The sequence below is a fragment of the Puma concolor genome, chromosome D4 (assembly GCF_028749965.1).
Source record: "Puma concolor isolate L17-30 chromosome D4, mPumCon1.1.hap2, whole genome shotgun sequence".
In the NCBI taxonomy this organism is placed as follows: Eukaryota; Metazoa; Chordata; class Mammalia; order Carnivora; family Felidae; genus Puma; species Puma concolor.
Genome location: NC_141679.1, coordinates 73,716,941 through 73,736,430, shown reverse-complemented (window position 1 = coordinate 73,736,430; position 19,490 = coordinate 73,716,941). Strand labels below are relative to the sequence as shown.

Sequence of the window (19,490 nt, the reverse complement as noted above, 5' to 3'; positions counted from 1 at the left end):
AAGGATGTTCATAGCAGAGCAAAGAACACGGAGTGAACCCTGGAAAAATCCCAAAGGCTCGATAACCAGGAAATGATCGTGTTTATACTAATAGGAATGTTACACACTCATTTAAAGACTATAAAACTAGACTCCTAGATAAACTCTGTGAGCTGAGCACAGACACACCCTGCTCTCTCCCTCTTTCCATTCTCCAGATACTCACTTAACAAGCTACAGAAGGGAAGAGAAAGAGCAGTGAGGGGAAAAAAAGAAAAAGAAAAAGAAAAGCAGTGACTAGAATTGGACCAGACTGGAAACCAGGCAAGAATGCCATCCAAATGCTAAAACCTCCAAAGGTCTTCTACGGGATATAATTGGGACACAAGTGAGGAAAAGAACTAAGAGGTATCTTTAACCCATGTCCCTGAAGTCACTCAAGGTTATCAAGGTTTCCTAAGAAGTAGAAAATGCCCTGAAGCCCTCACCTACACTCTAATTTGAAAGTGCAAACTTCTGGGGGGATGGGCAAGTGGGAGGGCCAACAGCGGGGCAAAGGAGGACCACCAGAGTATCTGGCTGCTGTGGACAAGGGGATGCCAAGCACAGGCAGATACACCGTGTAAGGACCACCAGCAAAGGGTGTCTGCCCACACACACTGCTTCCTGTCACCATGAAGGGTAGAGATGCAAATGCAAGCCAAGAGCCAAAGGAACATGAAGGCAGCTGGCCAGCTGCCCTGGGCAGATCCAACCAACCACAGAGACCGCAAACTGAAGGAGCTGGGCGCCACCGAGATGGGGAGAAAACCCAAAACAAGAAGGAAGCCAGGCTATGCTGGATCCAGATGCAGAGAGAAATGAGGCCAAGTTTCCCTGAGTGACTATCCAGGACCCTGGCTTTCTTCCTTCTGACTCTTCCCCACTGATAGATCACTCAACTGATCTGGCAACTGATAACCTAAGATCTGAGAAGACAATTCTAACATCATGGGGAAAGAGAGGGGATCCATTAATTCACTTGTTCTGATAGGTGGTAAATGGCAGGCCGGCATTACCTCATTAGACACAGGAAAACCTAAAAATATATCCAGCCTATCTTCGCTCATCATTCAGACCCAAGAAGACCAAAACATGAAGAAAGTAGCCCCGTCCTCAAGAGCAGATAAATACAAATATGTATGATTTACCTCATGAAATAGAACACTTTAGGCTCTAACAAAAGTCAAAACTGGAAGAGGGAACAAAGAAGCTAAAGTATAAACTGAAAACAGAAAAGAGTAAATATTACAAGCCAAACCAGAATATATTTCTTCTAAAAGATGAATTAGATCAAGTAAAATTTAGGAACTCTGATCAATATACAGTGGTGGGGTAGGGAGAGGAAGAGGCAGTAACTATTACCTCTTTGCATGATTATAAATTACAAGGATAGGGGCGCCTGGGTGACTCGGTCGGTTAAGCGTCCAACTTCAGCTCAGGTCACGATCTCGCGGTCCGTGAGTTCGAGCCCCGCGTCAGGCTCTGGGCTGATGGCTCAGAGCCTGGAGCCTGCTTCCGATTCTGTGTCTCCCTCTCTCTCTGCCCCTCCCCCGTTCATGCTCTGTCTCTCTCTGTCTCAAAAATAAATAAACGTTAAAAAAAATTTTTTTAATAAAAAAATAAAAAAATAAATTACAAGGATATGCTGTGAAAAACTATGCCAATGAACTTGCAAGTCTAGATGAGATAGATACCTTTGCAGGAAAATACATGGCCAAAATGAAATTTAGTTGAGGCAGAAAATCTAAATAACCACAGAACTGCTGTCACAGAACTTTTACTGAAAGGTAAGCTAAGCCCCATGATTGTACAGCTCAGCTCCACCGAAACTCAAGGAGCAAGTTCTGTTTTATCCAATTACTCTAAGACACATACTTTTAAAAAATGGAGAGGGGTGCCTGGGTGGCTAAGTCATTTAAAGCATCTAACTCTTGATTTTGGCTCAGGTCATGATATCACAGCTCATGGAATCAAGCCCCGCATGCTGTCAGCATGGAGCCTGCTTGGGATCCTCTCTTTCCCCCTCTCTCTTTCCGTCCCCTGCTCGTGCTCTCTCCCTCTCTCAAAATAAATAAATATTGGGGCACCTGGGTGGCTCAGTCGGTTAAGCATCCGACTTCAGCTCAGGTCATCATCTCACAGTTTGTGGGTTCGAGCCCCACGTCAGGCTCTGTGCTGACAGCTCAGAGCCTGGAGCCTGCTTTGGATTCTGTGTCTCCCTCTCTGTGCCCCTTCCCACTTCTGAAATAAGTAAACATTAATAAAATTAAAAATATATAACTTTAAAATTTTTTAAAGAAATAATAAACCTTTTAAATCATTTTATAAGGATTAACTATATCTGATATCAAAATACCAGTACAGAAAAGGAAATTAGATAGAAGTATAAACACTGTCAATAAAGTAACAGCAAGTGGTATATTAAAAGAATTTTTAGGGGCACCTGGGTGGCTCAGTCCGTTGAGCATCTAACTTCAGCTCGGGTCATGATCTCATAGCTTGTGAGTTTGAGCCCCGTGTCAGGCTCACTGCTGTCAGTGCAGAGCCTGCTTTATATCCTCTGTTCCTCTCTCTCTCTTTGCCCCTTTCCCCTCATGCTCTCTCAAAAATAAATAAACATTTTTTATTTTTATTTTTAAAAAATTTTTTTTTCAATGTTTTTTATTTATTTTGGGGACAGAGAGAGACAGAGCATGAACGGGGGAGGGGCAGAGAGAGAGGGAGACACAGAATCGGAAACAGGCTCCAGGCTCCGAGCCATCAGCCCAGAGCCCGACGCGGGGCTCGAACTCACGGACCGCGAGATCGTGACCTGGCTGAAGTCGGACGCTTAACCGACTGCGCCACCCAGGCGCCCCTAAACATTTTTTAAAAAAAAGAATTTTTAAAAAGAAGAATATATCAGGGCGCCTCGGTGAGTCAGCTGGTTAAGCATCTGACTCTTGATTTTGGTTCAGGTCATGATCTCACATTCATGAGATAGAGCCTCATGTTGGGCTCTGTGCTGCGAATGGAGTCTGCTTGGGATTCTCTCTCTCTCTCCCTCTCTCTCTACCTCTCCCTTGCTCGCATGCTCTCAATCTCTCTCAAAATAAATAAACGTTTTTTAAAATAAACTAAAATAAGTAAAACTCAATTAAAACAAGCATACGCACATACAAAAATTTTTTTAAAAAAGAAGAATACATCAGGATCAAGTCAAATATATTCTAGGAAATCAAGAGTAATTTAACATTAGGAAATCTATTAATGTAATTTATTATGTTAACTGATCACATAATCATTGTTGAATATAATCATGTCCTTATTGGTATCAGTCATTGGTAATGAATTGGTATCAGCCATTCCAATAAAATCTCAAAGTAAAATTAAGAAATAAAAGTAAAGTTCAAACGTAAAGCAAACAAGCTCAAAGTAAAAGCAAACAAGGGAAACTTCTTTGCAGTTGAATTTCTGTACACTAATAATGAAGTAGCAGGAAAGAGAAATTAAGGAAATAATACCATTTACAATTGCATCAAAAATAATAAAATACCTAGGAATAAACTTAACGAAGGAGGTAAAAGACTTATAATCTGAAAACCATAAAACATTGATGAAAGAAACTGAAGATGACACACATAAAAAATATTCCATGTCCATGGACTGGGAGAACAAATACTGTCAAAATGTCCACACCACCCAAACAACCTACATATTTAATACAATCTCTATCAAAATAACAATAGCATTTCTCACAGAACTAGAACAAATAAGCCTAAAATTTGTATGGAACCATAAAGACTCCAAATAGCCAAAGCGATCTTGAAGAAGAACAAAGCTGGAGGTAGCACAATCCCAGATTTGAGGTTGTACAACAAAGCCATAGTAATCAAAATGGTATGGTAGCGGCACAAAAACAGACACATCAGTGGATCAAAATCTACAGTCCAGAAATAAACCCATAATTATATGGTCAATTAATCTACAACAAAGGAGGGGCGCCTGGGTGGCGCAGTCGGTTAAGCGTCCGACTTCAACCAGGTCACGATCTCGCGGTCCCTGAGTTCGAGCCCCGCGTCAGGCTCTGGGCTGATGGCTCAGAGCCTGGAGCCTGTTTCCGATTCTGTGTCTCGCTCTCTCTCTGCCCCTCCCCCGTTCATGCTCTGTCTCTCTCTGTCCCAAAAATAAATAAACGTTAAAAAAAAAAAAAAAAATTAAAAAAAAAAAAATCTACGACAAAGGAGTCAAGAACGCGCAATGGGAAAAAGACAGCTTCTTCAACAAACGGTGTTGGAAAAACTGGACAGCTACATACAAAAGAACAAAACTGGACCATTTTCTTACACCATACACAAAAAATAAACTCAAGATGGATTAATGTGAGACCTAAAACCATAAAATTCCTAGAAGAAAAACACTGGCAGTAATCTCTTTGATGTAATCTCTGTTTGGCCAACAGACACATGAAAAGATGTTCAATGTCACTCATCATTGGGGAAATGCAAACAAAACCATAATGAGATAATCACTTCACACCTGACAGAATGGCTAAACTCAAGACCACAGGAAACAACAAGCGTTGGGAGGATGTGGAGAAAAAAGGAACTGTTGCATTCTTAATGAGAATGCAAACTGGTGCAGCCACTGTGGAAACCAGTATGGAGGGTCCTCGAAAAATTAAAAAAAGAATTACCATATGACCCAGTAATTCCACTACTAGGTATTTACCAAAGAAATATGAAAACACTAAATTTTAAAAGATATTTGCACCCTACTGTTTATAGCAGCATTATTTACAACAGCCAAGATATGGAAGCAACCCAAGTCTACCCACAGATGAACAGATAAAGAAGATGTGGTGTAGAGGCACTTGCATGGCTCCGAGGGTTAAGCATATGACTGTTGATATCAGCTCAGGTCATGATCTCGCTGTCATGGGATTGAGCCCAGCATCAGGCTCCATGTGCTAAGTGCAGAGCCTGCTTAGGATTACCTCTCTCCCTATCTCTCTGCCCTTCCCCTGCCTGTGCTCTCTCGCTCTCTCTCCCAAAATAAATATTAAAAAAAAAAAGATGAGGTATATATATATATATATATATATATATATATATATATATATATAATGGAATATCAGCCATAAAAAAATAATGAAATCTTGCCATTTGAAACTACATGGATGGATCTAGAGGGTACAATGCTAAGTGAAATAAGTCAGTCAGAAAAAGACAAATAGCATATGATTTCACTCATATGTGGAATTTAAGAAAGAAAAAAAGGGAAACAAAAACCAGACTCTTAAATACAGAGAATAAACTGGTGGTTGCCAGAGAGGAGGTGAAAGAGGGATGGGTGAAACAGGTGAAGGGATTAAGAGTACTCTTATCATGACGAGCACTGAGTAATGTATGGAATTGTTGGATCATTATATTATACGCCTGAAACTAATATAACACTGTATGCTAATTATACTGGAATTAAAAAAAATTTAGTATTTATTTATTTTTGAGAGAGATAGACAGAGCATGAGTGGGGGAGGGGCAGAGAGAGGGAGACATAGAATCTGAAGGGGGCTCCAGGCTCTGAGCTGTCAGCCCAGAGCCTGATGCAAAGCTCGAACCCATGAACCGCGAGATCATGACCTGAGCTGAAGCCGGCACTTAACCGACTGAGCCACCCAGGCACCCCTAATTATACTGGAATTTTTAAAACAAATACATAAAATTTGTTTAAGAAACAAAAACAATACTGGTTCCACGACAGATTTTTCCAGGAACCAGGCTGGATATGATGAGACTTTTAAAGAGAATGCGGAGGGGTAGGGGAGAAACAAAAAATAAATAAATAAAGCTCCTAAATATTTTTAAGAGTTTATATCAGAAAACATCAACAAGGAACCTTGAAAACATTCCGTGAAAGAAGCCAGACATCAAAGACCACACATATCATTCCATTCATGGGAAATGTCCAAAACAGACAAATCCTTAGAGATAGAAAACAGATTTTTGGTTGCCAGGGGCTTGAGGGAAGGGAGAACAGGGAATCGGATGTTTGATGAGTATAGGACTTCTTTTGAGGGTCACAAAAATATTCTGGAATTAGACAGTAATGATGTGTGCACAATGCTGTGAGTACACTAAAAACCACTCAACTGTATACTTTAAGATGGTGATTTTAGGGTACATGAATCAGATCTCAATAATATTTGGAAAGCAACAAACAATATGAAACATTAAAGGCCTGTCTACTAAATTCAGAAACAAGATTCTGATACCTAATATCACCCCATTATTCAAATTGTTCTGGAGACTCTAGCTAATGCAATGATGCACATACACTAGAGCTCCACGTACTGAAGTATTTAAAAAGAATACTTAAGAATACTTAAGCTCAGTTGGTTAAGCGACCGACTTCAACTCAGGTCATGATCTCGCAGTTTGTCAGTTCGAGCCCCGTGTCGGGCTCTGTGCTGACAGCTCAGAGCCTGGAGCCTACTTCAGATTCTATGTCTCCCCCTCTCTCTACCCCTCCCCTGCTCACGCTCTGTGTCTCTCTGTCTCTCAATAACAAATAAACGTTAAAAAAAATTTTTTTTTAAAGAATACTTAAAAACATGCAGTGATCCATCATATCACTCCGTGGCAAGAAGTCAGTTTCCCCCAAAATTATATGAAATTTTAATAACCATAACAGAGAGAAAATGTATTTAAAACAATTTAAAATGATCAATCTGAATTGCTGTAAAGTACTGAACTAAACAGTGTTCAGGGACAAAGGAGAGGACATGAACTATATGGTAGATGGCATTATCATTTGCAGTTATTAACTTCCTTCCTGTACGGGGCGTCTGGGTGGCTCAGTCAGTTAAGCGTCCGACTTCAGCTCAGGTCATGATCTCATAGTCCGTGAGTTCGAGCCCCGCATCAGGCTCTGTGCTCAGAGCCTGGAGCCTGCTTTGGATTCTGCGTGTCCCTCTCTCTCTGCCCCTCCCCTGCTCATACTCTGTCTCTCTCTGTCTCTAAATAAAAACATTAAAAAAATTTAAAAAAAAAAAAAAGAGGACTATACATTCTTACCATTGCCAGGTGACTGCCCACAGGGAGGGCACATCTCCACCCCACTGCCTTCTGGTTTGGCTATGTGACTTGCTCCGACCAATGGCACATGAGCAAATGTGACACACATAATAGATGGGAGCAGACACTATTGGAGCCGCTGCATGTTTCCAACAGCACTCTTGTTCTCTCTCCTCTGCCCTGAAGCTGGCATGACCCAACTGGGCCTGCTCCTTCAGAATGGAATACTTGTGGACAAGAGCCACAGTGACTGACTCATACCCACCGACACATACCGTAACCTAGAAATTAATAATGTTTGCTGCAAACCTTTGAATTTTTGGAGTTACTACCACAGCAAGGCTGAATAATACATATAATTATACAAATTCCTATATAATTTTTTTAAATCTAGATATGGAATAGTGAGATGAACAATATGAAACTTTAAGATGTAGAAACATATCTTTTTTTTTTTTCTCGTAAAGTTATTCAAATACATCTTAACTCTATTTCCTAAGTTCCAGGACCCTACTTGCTTATTAGCAGGAAGCTCAGTCCTCCTTCCTTCCTACTCTCTGCCCTGGAAACCCTATCACAAATATTCTCCAAAACCTCAAGGTTGCTTGCACAAGTATCTCCAAGTTCCCAAGACCCACAAGTCTGCAGTTTCTAGGTTGGCATCTTCCCTGAACATCTTACCTTTTCTAGCTTTGGATTCTTGACAGTTTCTTTTTCTTCCTTTCTTTCCTTTCCTTTCCTTCCTTCCTTCCTTCCTTCCTTCCTTCCTTCCTTCCTTCCTTCCTTCCTCCCTTCCTCCCTTCTTTCCTTCCTTCCTTTTCTTCTTTTATTTTAGAGAAGGGGGAAGGACAGAGTGGCACAGAGAGAGAGAATCTTAAGCAGGCTCTCAGAGCCTGACTCAGGCTTCAATCACACAACCCTGGGATCATGACCTGAGCTGAGACCAAGAGTCAGGGGTGCCTGGGTGGCTCAGTTGGTTAAGCATCTGACTTCGGCTCAGGTCATGATCTCATGGCTCGTGGGTTCACACCCCACATCAGGCTCCTATACTGATAGCTTAGAGCCTGGAGCCTGCTTCGAATTCTGTGTGTCTCTCTCTCTGACCCTCCCCTGCTTGCACTCTGTCTCTGTCTCTCTCTCAAAAATAAATAAACATTAAAAAAAAAAAGTCGGATGCTCAACCAACGGAGCCATCCAGATGCCCCTGGACCATTTCTTATGAGGTAAAGACTCTTCTTTGGACATGGGTTAAGAAACTACCTGTTTCAGGGTGCCGGGGTGGCTCAGTCAGTTAAGCATGGGACTCTTGATTTCTGCTCACATTATGATCTCACGGTCTTGAGATCAAGCCCCATGCCAGGTTCAGCACTGGGTATGGAGCCTGCTTGGGATTCTCTCCCCCTCTCCCTCTGCCCCTCCCCTGCTTGAGTGTGTGCACTCTTGAAAGGAAGGAAGGAAGGAAGGAAGGGAGGGAAGGAGGGAGGGAGGGAGGGAAGGAGGGAGGGAGGGAGGGAGGAAGAAAAGAAAGAAAGAAAGAAAGAAAGAAAGAAAGAAAGAAAGAAAGAAGAAAAAGAAATCACCTGTTTCAAAGCTTTACTTGTAGATTAATAAAGCTGTTTAGAAACTGAAAATATTTGCCTAGATTTTCTATCAGAAAACCTGCCCTTCAAGTAAAATCCACTGACTGGCTTCATGCAAAAGAAGGCCTCCAACGAGAACACAGTGAAGCCCAAATGAAGGAGCACAAGGCTACATTCTTTGGCTAAGATTCCAATGCTTTTTCTAAAAATCTCCAGGCTAACAACCACTTCTCCAGACATTCTTGTGATTCTTAGGAGCAAGGGTTTTTCTCCCATCCTCAGATGAATTTAAACATGACCCCTTTTCATTCCTTCTAAGGAGGAAACTCCGTTTCAACCACATATTGAACACCTAACACACATTAGCTCAAGTGCTGATGCAGAGCTACCACACAAAAATAAAAGGGCCACCAAACACTTTAAAAGTGTTTCAAGGACTCAATCCAGCTGGGCGAAGGGGCATGAGAACCTCTACAGGTGCAAGGCAATATGAGTCCTAATGCAAAACAAAGGAGGGGGACAAAGGATGTTGGGGCAACGTGAGAAGGAGAACAGTGAATTTGCCCACAGGCAAAACAAAGCTGTGGGAGACCAAGCTGAGAAATCACAACCCTTGAAGGAGGAGAGGTATTTTCAAAAGTCTGTCCCTAACTGAATGGTTACTATGACTCATAACACAAAGGTTTTGCCTCTATTGCTAGCCAGGTATGTGCAGGCCATCTGGAGGACTCAAAAACCCAGGAAGGCAGCTTTCTAAAAGTGTGGGTTAAACTGACTGGGTGGCTCAGTCAGTTAAGTGTCTGAGTCTTGATCTTGGCTCAGGTCTTGATATCAGGGTGGTGAGTTCAAGCCCTGTGTTGGGTTCCACGTTGGGCATGAAGCCTATTTAAAATAATAATAATAATAATAATAATAATAATAATAAATAAATAAAATCAAAATGTGGATTAAATCTTCCCAAAAAGCACATATTCAAAGAAAATGTGACTCTCCCTAAAAACCTGCTCTTTTTTGCCCATCTTGACCTACTCTATCAATTAAAAGCTAGGTAAAGACATTCCCCCACTGACGTTTCTGCATCAAATTACACAAGGGTCTGGGGCATAGAACCCCTCAGAGACCATCCAAGTTGTCTGAGTCAGATATAAGAAAAGCCTCAGAAGTGGCATGCATGAGGTCATGTAAGTGGAAATGCCAGGAATCCAGGTCTTTGGTCTCTATTCTAGGGTCGTGCTATACAACCTAGATGCTTCCTCCTTGTATCTTACATAAGAAGGTGAGTGATGTAGACAAGCAGAAAAAAGATCAATTGAGAAAAACTTACATTATGATTGGTAATCAACAGAGGATAAGTGACATTTCATAAAGATCAGGAAGTTAATCTACTGTGATACTGTCTAAGGTCCTCCTTTATACGTTCTTCCTACCCAAACCCACTCCTTCCACTTTGATCTGTAACAAAAGAAGCAAAGAAGGAAGATCTGAGCTTAGAGTCCAAATGACCGGGCTTGCATTCTGGCTTTGCTCCGTGCCAGGCCTGGGGTAAGGCACCCAATCTCTCTGAGCCCCATGTCTCCATCTAGACATGGAGGGTGTACATATTAAAGAAAAACCATAACGTGCCTAGAAGAACCCCTCAATAAATGTTGGTTCTTTCCCATCCTTCGCGAATATCTCTTAACTGTACCATTCATTCATCTTACAAAACCTGGGTCTAGGGGCACCTGGCTGGCTCAGTCGGCAGAGTTGTGGGTTCAAGCCCCATGCTGGGTGTACAGATTACGTAAGAATAGAATCTTTAAAAACCAAAACAAAAACCTGGTTCTGATTTTCACATTTTTGTGCTACCATGTGACACAGTACTACACATCTGGATGTGCTCCGTATTCGATGGAACAAGTTAAAATTTAAAGAAGGGGCATTTTTGGTTTTCAGAACAAGGACTTGGAGGAAACAATATACTATACATAGCTGAATATGTACTAGGTGGCCAAATACTTGTTGGTTAACCGTCTTTCCAGACCAAACATTTTCAAAGGCAACAACCTTTCAAGTGAGAAGCAGAACAAGGCAGGACTCAACTACCAACAGCAAGTGCCAGGGGGCTACTGTGCAGTCCTCGCTTACCGCCCACACCCCTCGGCTATGCTTAAAAAGCCTAGCACACTGGGGCTCCTGGCTGGCTCAGCCAGTGAAGCATGTGATTCTTGATCTCGGGGTTGTGTGTTCCAGCCCCATGTTGGGTGTAGAGAGGACTTAAAAAATAAAATCTTTAAAGAAAAAAAAAAAAAAGCCTTGCACATTTAGTAAAACTAAAAGTGTCCTTGCCTCAAAAATTACTTCAAGTATACCATTCCTCTCTAACAGGGACCATTTCTCAGGAATGCATAAGCACCGCATGCCAAAAATTTATGTGCAAATTTCTGTGTGTGCACATGGGAATTTGAATCCTCCTTCAGAGAGAACCTACCATTTTTAGAGTCCCCAAAATACCCACTGGGAAATAATAAGCACTGTGGATTCTAAACTCCTTAAATTAAAAAGAGGAAACAGAAGTACATTTCAACTTCCATGAGCTCCCCAGCTTCAAACTGCCATCTTGTAAAGTACCCTCACATGCCATGATTTGTGACCCATATACCCTACTTTTGGGGGTGGAGATATTCTTAAACCCTCAACCCAAACCTAAAACTAATCTGAGACCAGAATTTGTTAAATTAGAAAGAACTATGTGACTATATTCAAATAGGTCACGCTTGCTGAAAAAATGTTTTTTTTTTAAAAAAGATGTTTATTTATACTTGAGAGAGACACAGAATGTGAGCAGGGGAGGGGCAGAGAGAGAGAGAGAGACACAGAATCCGAAGCAGGCTCCAGGCTCTGAGCTGTCTGCACCAAGCCTGACACAGGGCTCGAACTCACGAGCTGTGAGATCGTGACCTGAGCCGAGGTCAGACACTTAACAGACTGAGCTGCCCAGGCGCCCCCCCAAAAAAAGTTTTTACCTCATTGTTTTTCTCCTTGTACAGGATGCATACATAGTATTCTCTCAATACGACTTTTGTGGCATTCAGCACTGTCGTTTTGATTCAGGAATCTGCACTTTACCACAAAGGAGCTAAAAACTTTTTCTGTGGACCTCTTCAAAGCCTGAGAAAAGGTTTCCCCACAGCATCCCTTTGAGAAGGCTTAAGTGTGTCCGGCCCTTACCCCAAAGTGCAAATGCATTTCCAGACTTGAGATCCACCTGGCTCCTCCAGATCTAATTCCCACATTCCTGCTGACGTGACTCACACCGGATGTGAGGGATTTCTTTTAATTCCCAAGGTTAATTGATTCACTGGCATAGAAAAAGGCACTCAATAACTGAGAGTCTGATCACAGTCTAAACAGTAAAAGAAAAAGCAGGAATAGAACATCCTAAACCAAAACAGCTCAAAAGAGTTTTGCAACTAAGTAACCAGACAAGGAAAGCAGAAAAATGACAGGAAAGAGGGGCATCCAAGAAGAGGGCTTTAACAAGGTCAACTGGCCCTCTTACGTGGGTGTTCCCAGCTCAGAGGCAGAAATAAGCCCTCCAGGTAGCAGCAGGGGGACAGAAACAGAGGAAAGAAAAAAGTCAAGGAAAGAATGAGGAAAAACATCTCACGACCTTATGAGCCTTATGAGCCTACAACGAGGACCAAATGTCGGATGTGGGTGGTTCCCATGTGGCAGCATGGCAACGGCTGTGGGATATCCATCTACACAGAGAGGCAGGGAGGCCTGTCCTGAAGCCAATATGCAAGAGATCAATAAACAGCAACGATTTCTCAAGACGTCTTTCTTTACTCTTCACACATGCTAGGGAAGAACGTCAACTGTCCGAAGTGAAGATTGCTATTTTTTTAGCTAAGGTTGCTGGGCAGGGAAGGGAGGGGTGCTGATAGATTAAAGGAGAGCACACTTTCCTCAAAGCCACTCCTTAGGTATAGCTGTTGTCTGACAAAACTTAGCTAAAGATCATATTCCTCTTTTACACATAATTAAATGCTTTAAGCATCCTTCTTCAAGTAGTAAAAAAAAAAAAAAAAAAAACAACTTGATTGTCTCTACGAGATAGCAGACAGAACGGGGCAAAATAAAGATCACTTTCTCTTTATTCTATAGACCAAAAGAGAGATGTTTTCCAACACATGGGGGATTCAAGTAGCCTAATTACCACGGCACTGTACTCCACCACGAATTAGAGGATATAGAAAGAAAAGTCTATTCATTCATGTATCTGTCCAAATAAACACAGAGTTCTCGCTAAGAGCCAGGTACTACCTAGATGCAGGGGAAAGCAAGCCGGGAAGGGATTTACTTAAGGAATCGAGTGTTAGGGCGGAGCATGGGGTGCAGCACAGGCCCAGGACAAACAACAATGGGATATAATGTGATCAATTCAGAACTATGGAGAAACCCCACCGTGCTCCAGTCTTAGGGAAAGCGACGGTAACTCCGCCTGCTGAGGAAGGCTTCAGAGAGGACAGTCCGCCTGGGCTTCGTAGGATGGTGGGAGTCTTGGCTTAAAACTCCAGCTCTCCTGGGGCACCTGGGTGGTTCAGTCAGTTGAGCGACTTCAGCTCGGGTCATGAGCTCATGGTTTGTGAGTTTGAGCCCCACATCAGGCTCGCTGCTGTCAGCCTGGAGCCTGCTGCTGATCCTCTGTCTCCCTCTCTCTGCCCCTCCCCAGTTTGCTCTCTCTCTCTCTCAAAAATAAACAAACATGTTAAAAAAAAAAAAAAAAAAAAAACTCCAGCTCTCCTAATAGCTATGTGGCTGCAAGAAAACCACTTAAATTCACCAGTGTTTGCTGGAAGATGGCAAGACCACCCTGTCCGGGTGGCTAGGCTGTCTGGAGAGGCTTGAACATGTCTGTATAAACAGTGAAGAGCCACTTAATGGAAGAGAAAGGCGTTCTGGCATGGAACTTGCCACGGGGTGAGGTGCAAAGACACAGCTGGGGAACATCATCGTGGACAGGACGTGGTCATGAGCCATCCAGGGGGAGCCGCAGGTAGGAAACAGGGCCTGGAAGGCAGATGGGCTCCAGACTCTGAGGGATCTTAAATAACATGCTTAAGAATTTGAGGTACACCCCGTAGGCAAATGGCTAAGCGTTTAAGCAGAAACGTGGCAATCGAACGTTAAGTTTTACAAAAAAGATCTTGGAAAAAGCACAAGGATTAAGAAGGGAAAGAAAGAGGAGATCAGGGAGGAATCGGTTCAGGAGCTGCTGTAATTGCCCAGACACACTCGCCCTTCCGAATGGTACTGGAACCAGGTGTAGATGCCCATGGAAAGGAAAGGACAGATGAGAAGCCAACGCTAAGGTTGGATGGCCAGGGAGATACTCTGAGGAATGTTTCCTAGGCAGAAAGATCAGTCTGGCCACACTAGGGGGGGCCGGGGGTAGGGGGCAGGGTGTCGTGTTTCAAACACATGTAAATTACAGAGGATTAGAAACTGCTGCAGTTCTAGCAAAATCAAGGAAACCCAAGTTCAACAGCCCTGCGTGCTGCCCTTAAATCCTCGGAGCCCAACCTTAGGTCAAGAGGGCAAGTCCTGTCAAAATGACTGTTCAGCAAAGACTCAGACCAAGGTCACCAGGTACCTGACATTCCTACCCACATGGGAGCTGCCTCCCTGGGTGGATTCCTCCCACTCACCTCCGGTCACCTGCTTCAGTGATACCTGATCCAAGTCAGTTTTCCACTGTCGCAAGCCAGCACCCCTCACTGCAGGAACTCCCACGGGGAGCCTTACGCCATTGTCTGTTTAAGGAGGCCAGATGGACAAAGAGCCCACAGGCTGTCATCATGGCCCAGCTCTGACACCTGGCCAGAGGGACACCTCGGGTCATCTGAACCAACCCTAGGCAGATGGCAAAAGGTGGCCAACTGAGCACCATGGAAGCCTGGGCTACGAGTTGACCCAGACACAAAACACAGCCCCCAAATAGAAAGCAAACTCTTAGGGCTAAGAAAGATGACAGGACTTGGAGACACAGCCACCTACACAAATACCTCTAAGTCAAATGCAGGGAAGGTAAAGAAATGAAATTGAAGCTCATACTCTCTGCCAGGCACTATGCAAGCTTTAACCCTTAAAATAACTCATTTAACCTTTAAAATAACGCAGGGGTGGGGTAAGGAGAAAGACGTGAGCTTTATTATCCCTGTTTTCCTATAAGAGAACAGATCCAGGGAGGTTACAGGATGGGCCCAAGATCACTCAGCCAGGAAAAGGCAGAGGCACAGCTCCAAGAGTCCATAGCAGAGGCTAACAGCCCTCCACTACCCACCCCCGTGTCATAGATTTCATTAAATAGGCACCTACTGGACAAGAGACCCCCACTACCACCACATGTGCCTTCGCATCTGCACCAGCACCTGGTGGTAAGCAATCCTTCGTAGGTCGTTTCTTAAAAATAATTCCTGATCCGCCAGTGTCAGAGAAATAAATGAAGCTACTTCTCTCAAAGGATTTTAAGAGCCAGCCAGCTCCAGAGAGACCCAACACAAAGGAACAAAACCCACTAACAAACAGCTCCATCTGCCTGTCAGTGATCTCCACGGACTCCAGAAAAATAAAACAAGACCCCACCACAGCTTCTGCACTTAGAAATACACCTGGGTGATTAGATACCATTGTGCACGGGCACATCTGGCTTGAACATTCAGTGTTAATGCAGGGAGTAAGGGCTTCTCATCCCCAGAGAACTCTGGGGTAACATAGACCCTGCCCAAATAGCTTGATGATTCACCCTGTCATTCCTGAAATTGGCAGAACAGATCTGAGTTAATACATGGTAACTATGGAACTTCAAATAATGAAAGAAGAAAAGATTATTCAATAAATACTGATGGAGAATTTGGTTAGCCATTTATTTATTTATTTTTTTTTTAATTTTTTTTTTTCAACGTTTTTATTTTTATTTTTGGGACAGAGAGAGACAGAGCATGAACGGGGGAGGGGCAGAGAGAGAGGGAGACACAGAATCGGAAACAGGCTCCAGGCTCTGAGCCATCAGCCCAGAGCCCGACGCGGGGCTCGAACTCACGGACCGCGAGATCGTGACCTGGCTGAAGTCGGACGCTTAACCGACTGCGCCACCCAGGCGCCCCAGGGTTAGCCATTTAGAAAACAATTAAGTTATATCCTTCTCCAATACTAAGAGCAAAAATAAATAGCAGGAGTAAATATCATAAAAAGTAATAATATATGATGATTTAGGGTACTTTGTGTTTTGTTTTGTTTTGTTTTGGCTTTTTTTGAGAGAGTTTAAGAGCGAGAGAGAGAGAGCATTTGCTGGGGGGACCGAGAAGGGGGCAGAGGGAGAGAAAGAGAGAATCTTAAGCTCAGCAGAGCCTAATGTGGGGCTCAGTGCCACGATCCCGGGATCATGACCTGAGCCAAAATCAAGAGTCAGATGTGCTCAAGGGGTGCCTGGGTGGCTCAGTCGGTTAAACTTCTGCCTTTGGCTCAGGTCATGATCTCAAGGCCTGTGAGTTCAAGCCCCACATTGGGCTCTGTGCTGACAGCTCAGAGCCCAGAGCCTGCTTTGGATTCTGGGTCTCCCTCACTCTCTCTCTCTCCCCCCATACCCTGCTTTCACTCTCCCTCTCTCTCAAAAATAAATAAACATTTTTTTGATTAAAAAAAAAAAAGAGAGAGACGCTCAACTGACTGAGGCACCCAGGTGCCCTATATATGACAATTTATATCGGGTTCAGCAAACTTTTTTTGTGAAGGGCCAGATAGTAAATGTTTCCAGCTTTGCAGGTCATACAGTGTCTGTTGCAATATCTCAAGCCTGCTGTCGTAGTCCAAAAGCAGCCATAGACAGTAGGTAAATGAATGAGTGTGGCTATTTTCCAGTAAAATTTTACTTGGGGGGGTGCTCAGGTGGCTCAGTCGATTGAGCGTCCGACTTTGGCTCAGGTCATGGTCTCGCGGTCCCTGAGTTTGAGCCCTGCATCGAGCTCTGTGCTGTCAGTTCAGAGCCTGGAGCCTGTTTTGGATTCTGTGTCTCCCTCTCTCTCTGCCCCTCCCCCACTCACTCTCTGTCTCTCAAAAAATGAATAAATGTTAAAAATTTTTTTTTTTTTACTTGGACACTGAATTTTGAATTTCACTAATTTCCACATATCATGAAATACATATTTTCCCCCAGCCATTTAAAAATGTGAAAACAACTTTTAAGACTGATGGTGTCAGGGGTGAGGGATAGGGGAGGACTATACAAGGCCAGCGGGAGGGAGCCTTGTAGTAATGAAACAGTCTGTATCTTGATTGCGGTGGTCCTGGTTGGAAATACCTACACATGTGGCAGAAGCGCACAGAACGAAGTATATACAGGCACCCACACACAAACGAGTGCATGTAAAACTGGGGAATGTGAATGAGTTCTGTGGATTATACCAACGTTAATTTCCTGGTATTACTAAGATATTTGTGGAGGAAACTGGTTAAAGGGCACCTGGGACTTCCTTAGACATTTTTGGTAACTTCCCATGACTCTATAATTATTTCAAAAAAAAAAAGTTCTTAACTCATGGCCTGTACAAAAACAGGTGGCTGGCCAGATCTTACCCTCTTAGCCTTAGTTTGATGATTCATGACTTACATGAAGAGTACATATAATCCTATGCTTGGGAGGGGCTTTCTAAGCCCAAAACCAAAAGCAGAATCCGTGAAGGAAAAGACTACAAGATGAACATATTTTTTTCTCTACATCAAAAACACACAACTAGTAAAAATGAAAAGATAATAGCAAACTGGGAAAAGAATGTGACCATATATAAACATAAGTTGTTTGCTTTAACATATTAAGGGTTTTGAAAATCAACTTAAAAAAACAGCCTGATGCAAAAACGGACAAATGGATGTAAACATGACCAATAACAATAATTACTCTGTATCAACAGCAAACAAAACAAAAATGAAAACTAGATATTTTTCCCATCGAATTGGCAAAGATTAAAAAAATTTTACCTCTGGATAAAACAAATAATCCAGTTAAAAAATGGGCAGAGGACCTAAACAGGCATTTTTCCAAAGAAGACATACAGATGGCCAACAGACATACGAAAAGATGCTCAACATCACTCATCATCAGGGAAATGCAAATCAAAACCACAATGAGATACCACCTCACACCTGTCAGAATGGCTTAAATCAAAAAAAAGAAAAAAACAAAACCCACAAGAAATAACAAGTGCTGGCAGGGATGTAGAGAAAAAGAAACACTCATGCACTGTTGGTGGGAAGGTAAACTGACACAGCCACTGTGGAAAACACTGGGGAGGTTCCTCAAAAAATTGAAAGTAGAAATACCATATGATCCAGTAATTCCACTACTTGGTATTTACCCCAAAAATATGAAAACTCTAATTCAAAAAGATATACACACCATATTTATTGCAGCATCATTTACAATAGCATTTACAAGACACAGAAGCAACCCAAATGTCCATCCATAGATGAATGATAAAGAAAATGTGATATGTGTATACAATGGAATATTATTCAGCCATAAAAAGAACGAGATCTTGCCATTTGTGGCAACCCGGATGGACCTAGAGAGTATTATGCTAAGTGAAACAAGGCAGACAAAGACAAATATCATATGATTTCACTTACATGTGGTATCTAAGAAACAAAACAAATAAACAAACAAAAAGCAGAAACAGATCCATAAATACAGAAAACAAATTGATGGTTATCAGAAGGCAGGGGTGGGGCATGGGTAACATGAGTGAAGGGGAGTGGGAGATACAGCTTCCAGTTAAGAGATGAGTAAGTCACAGGGGAAAGGTACAGCATAGGAAAATAGTCAGTGGTATTGTAATGGTGTTGTGTGGTGACAGATGGTGGCTAAACTTCTGGTAAGCATAGCATAATGTACAAACTTGTTAAATCACCATGCTGTATTCCTGAAACTAATGTAACATTGTGTGTCAACTATACTTGGATAAAACGTGTGTGTGTGTGTGTGTGTGTGTGTGTGTTTACGTATCAGCAAAAAATATACATATATATATATCTCCATACGTGTGTATATATATATATACATATACATATATATACGTACATGTATATATCCGTATATATACATGTACATATATGTATAAATAGTCATCAGCAAAAAAAAACTCTAAAAAAATCTTTTAAAAATCTTCTAAAGCCACACTGTTTCTCCTATACCGCACTAAAAAAATACTTAGGACAACTACAAAATAAAATGTCTTTTTCAAAGCTCTGTTCAGAGTCAAAAGAGCAAGGAAGGCTTTTGTAAACAAGAAGAGAGAGCATGGGCTGAATGACAATACTCGGTTTAGGGGAATCTGTGACAGGTTGAACTGCCTTAGCTACAGAGAAAATGTTGACAACAGAACCGATGTCCCCTTCTTTAACCTTCAGCCATGCCTCAGTGTCACTGATACTCACGCCAAGGACAAAAGTGCACATCCATTTGTCTTCAATGTCTCAATGTCCCAAGTGCTTTTCCTCTGTCAGTTGTGACTATTGGCAGATGGTAATCTTGATAGCCACTGTATTTCATCTCACTATGGAAATTCAAGCCCCAGGAAAGTAGACAGCCCTCAAAATCACCCAAGGAAGCAAGGGACACAAACAGCAGTTGGCCAAATGCTGTGCTGAAGCAGTGTGAGAACATTTTTAATGCTATGCACATCTCAGACAGAGGCATGGTGTGGATATGTCCTGGGATGCCTTCTTCCTTCTTGTCCACCTAGCCAATGCTCATGTGTGCTTCAAGACTCGGATCCAAAAATATCCCTGGTAA

At 42.5% G+C, this 19,490-nt stretch overlaps 1 protein-coding gene across 4 annotated transcripts in view; it reads right to left on the bottom strand.

The window, feature by feature from the left end:
- Nucleotides 1-19,490, bottom strand: part of SNX30 (sorting nexin family member 30) — a 118,261-nt gene that overhangs the window by 70,635 nt on the left and 28,136 nt on the right. Inside the window, exon 1 of one of the 4 annotated variants that reach the window (XM_086683726.1) lies at nt 7,077-7,480. The exons of the other annotated variants lie outside the window; for them this stretch is intronic. Within the exon in view, the coding sequence (XP_086539852.1) occupies nt 7,077-7,079 (3 nt within the window). The 5' untranslated portion in view covers nt 7,080-7,480. Of the gene's footprint in view, nt 1-7,076; nt 7,481-19,490 lie in introns of those variants that run through there. 4 annotated transcript variants of the gene reach the window in all.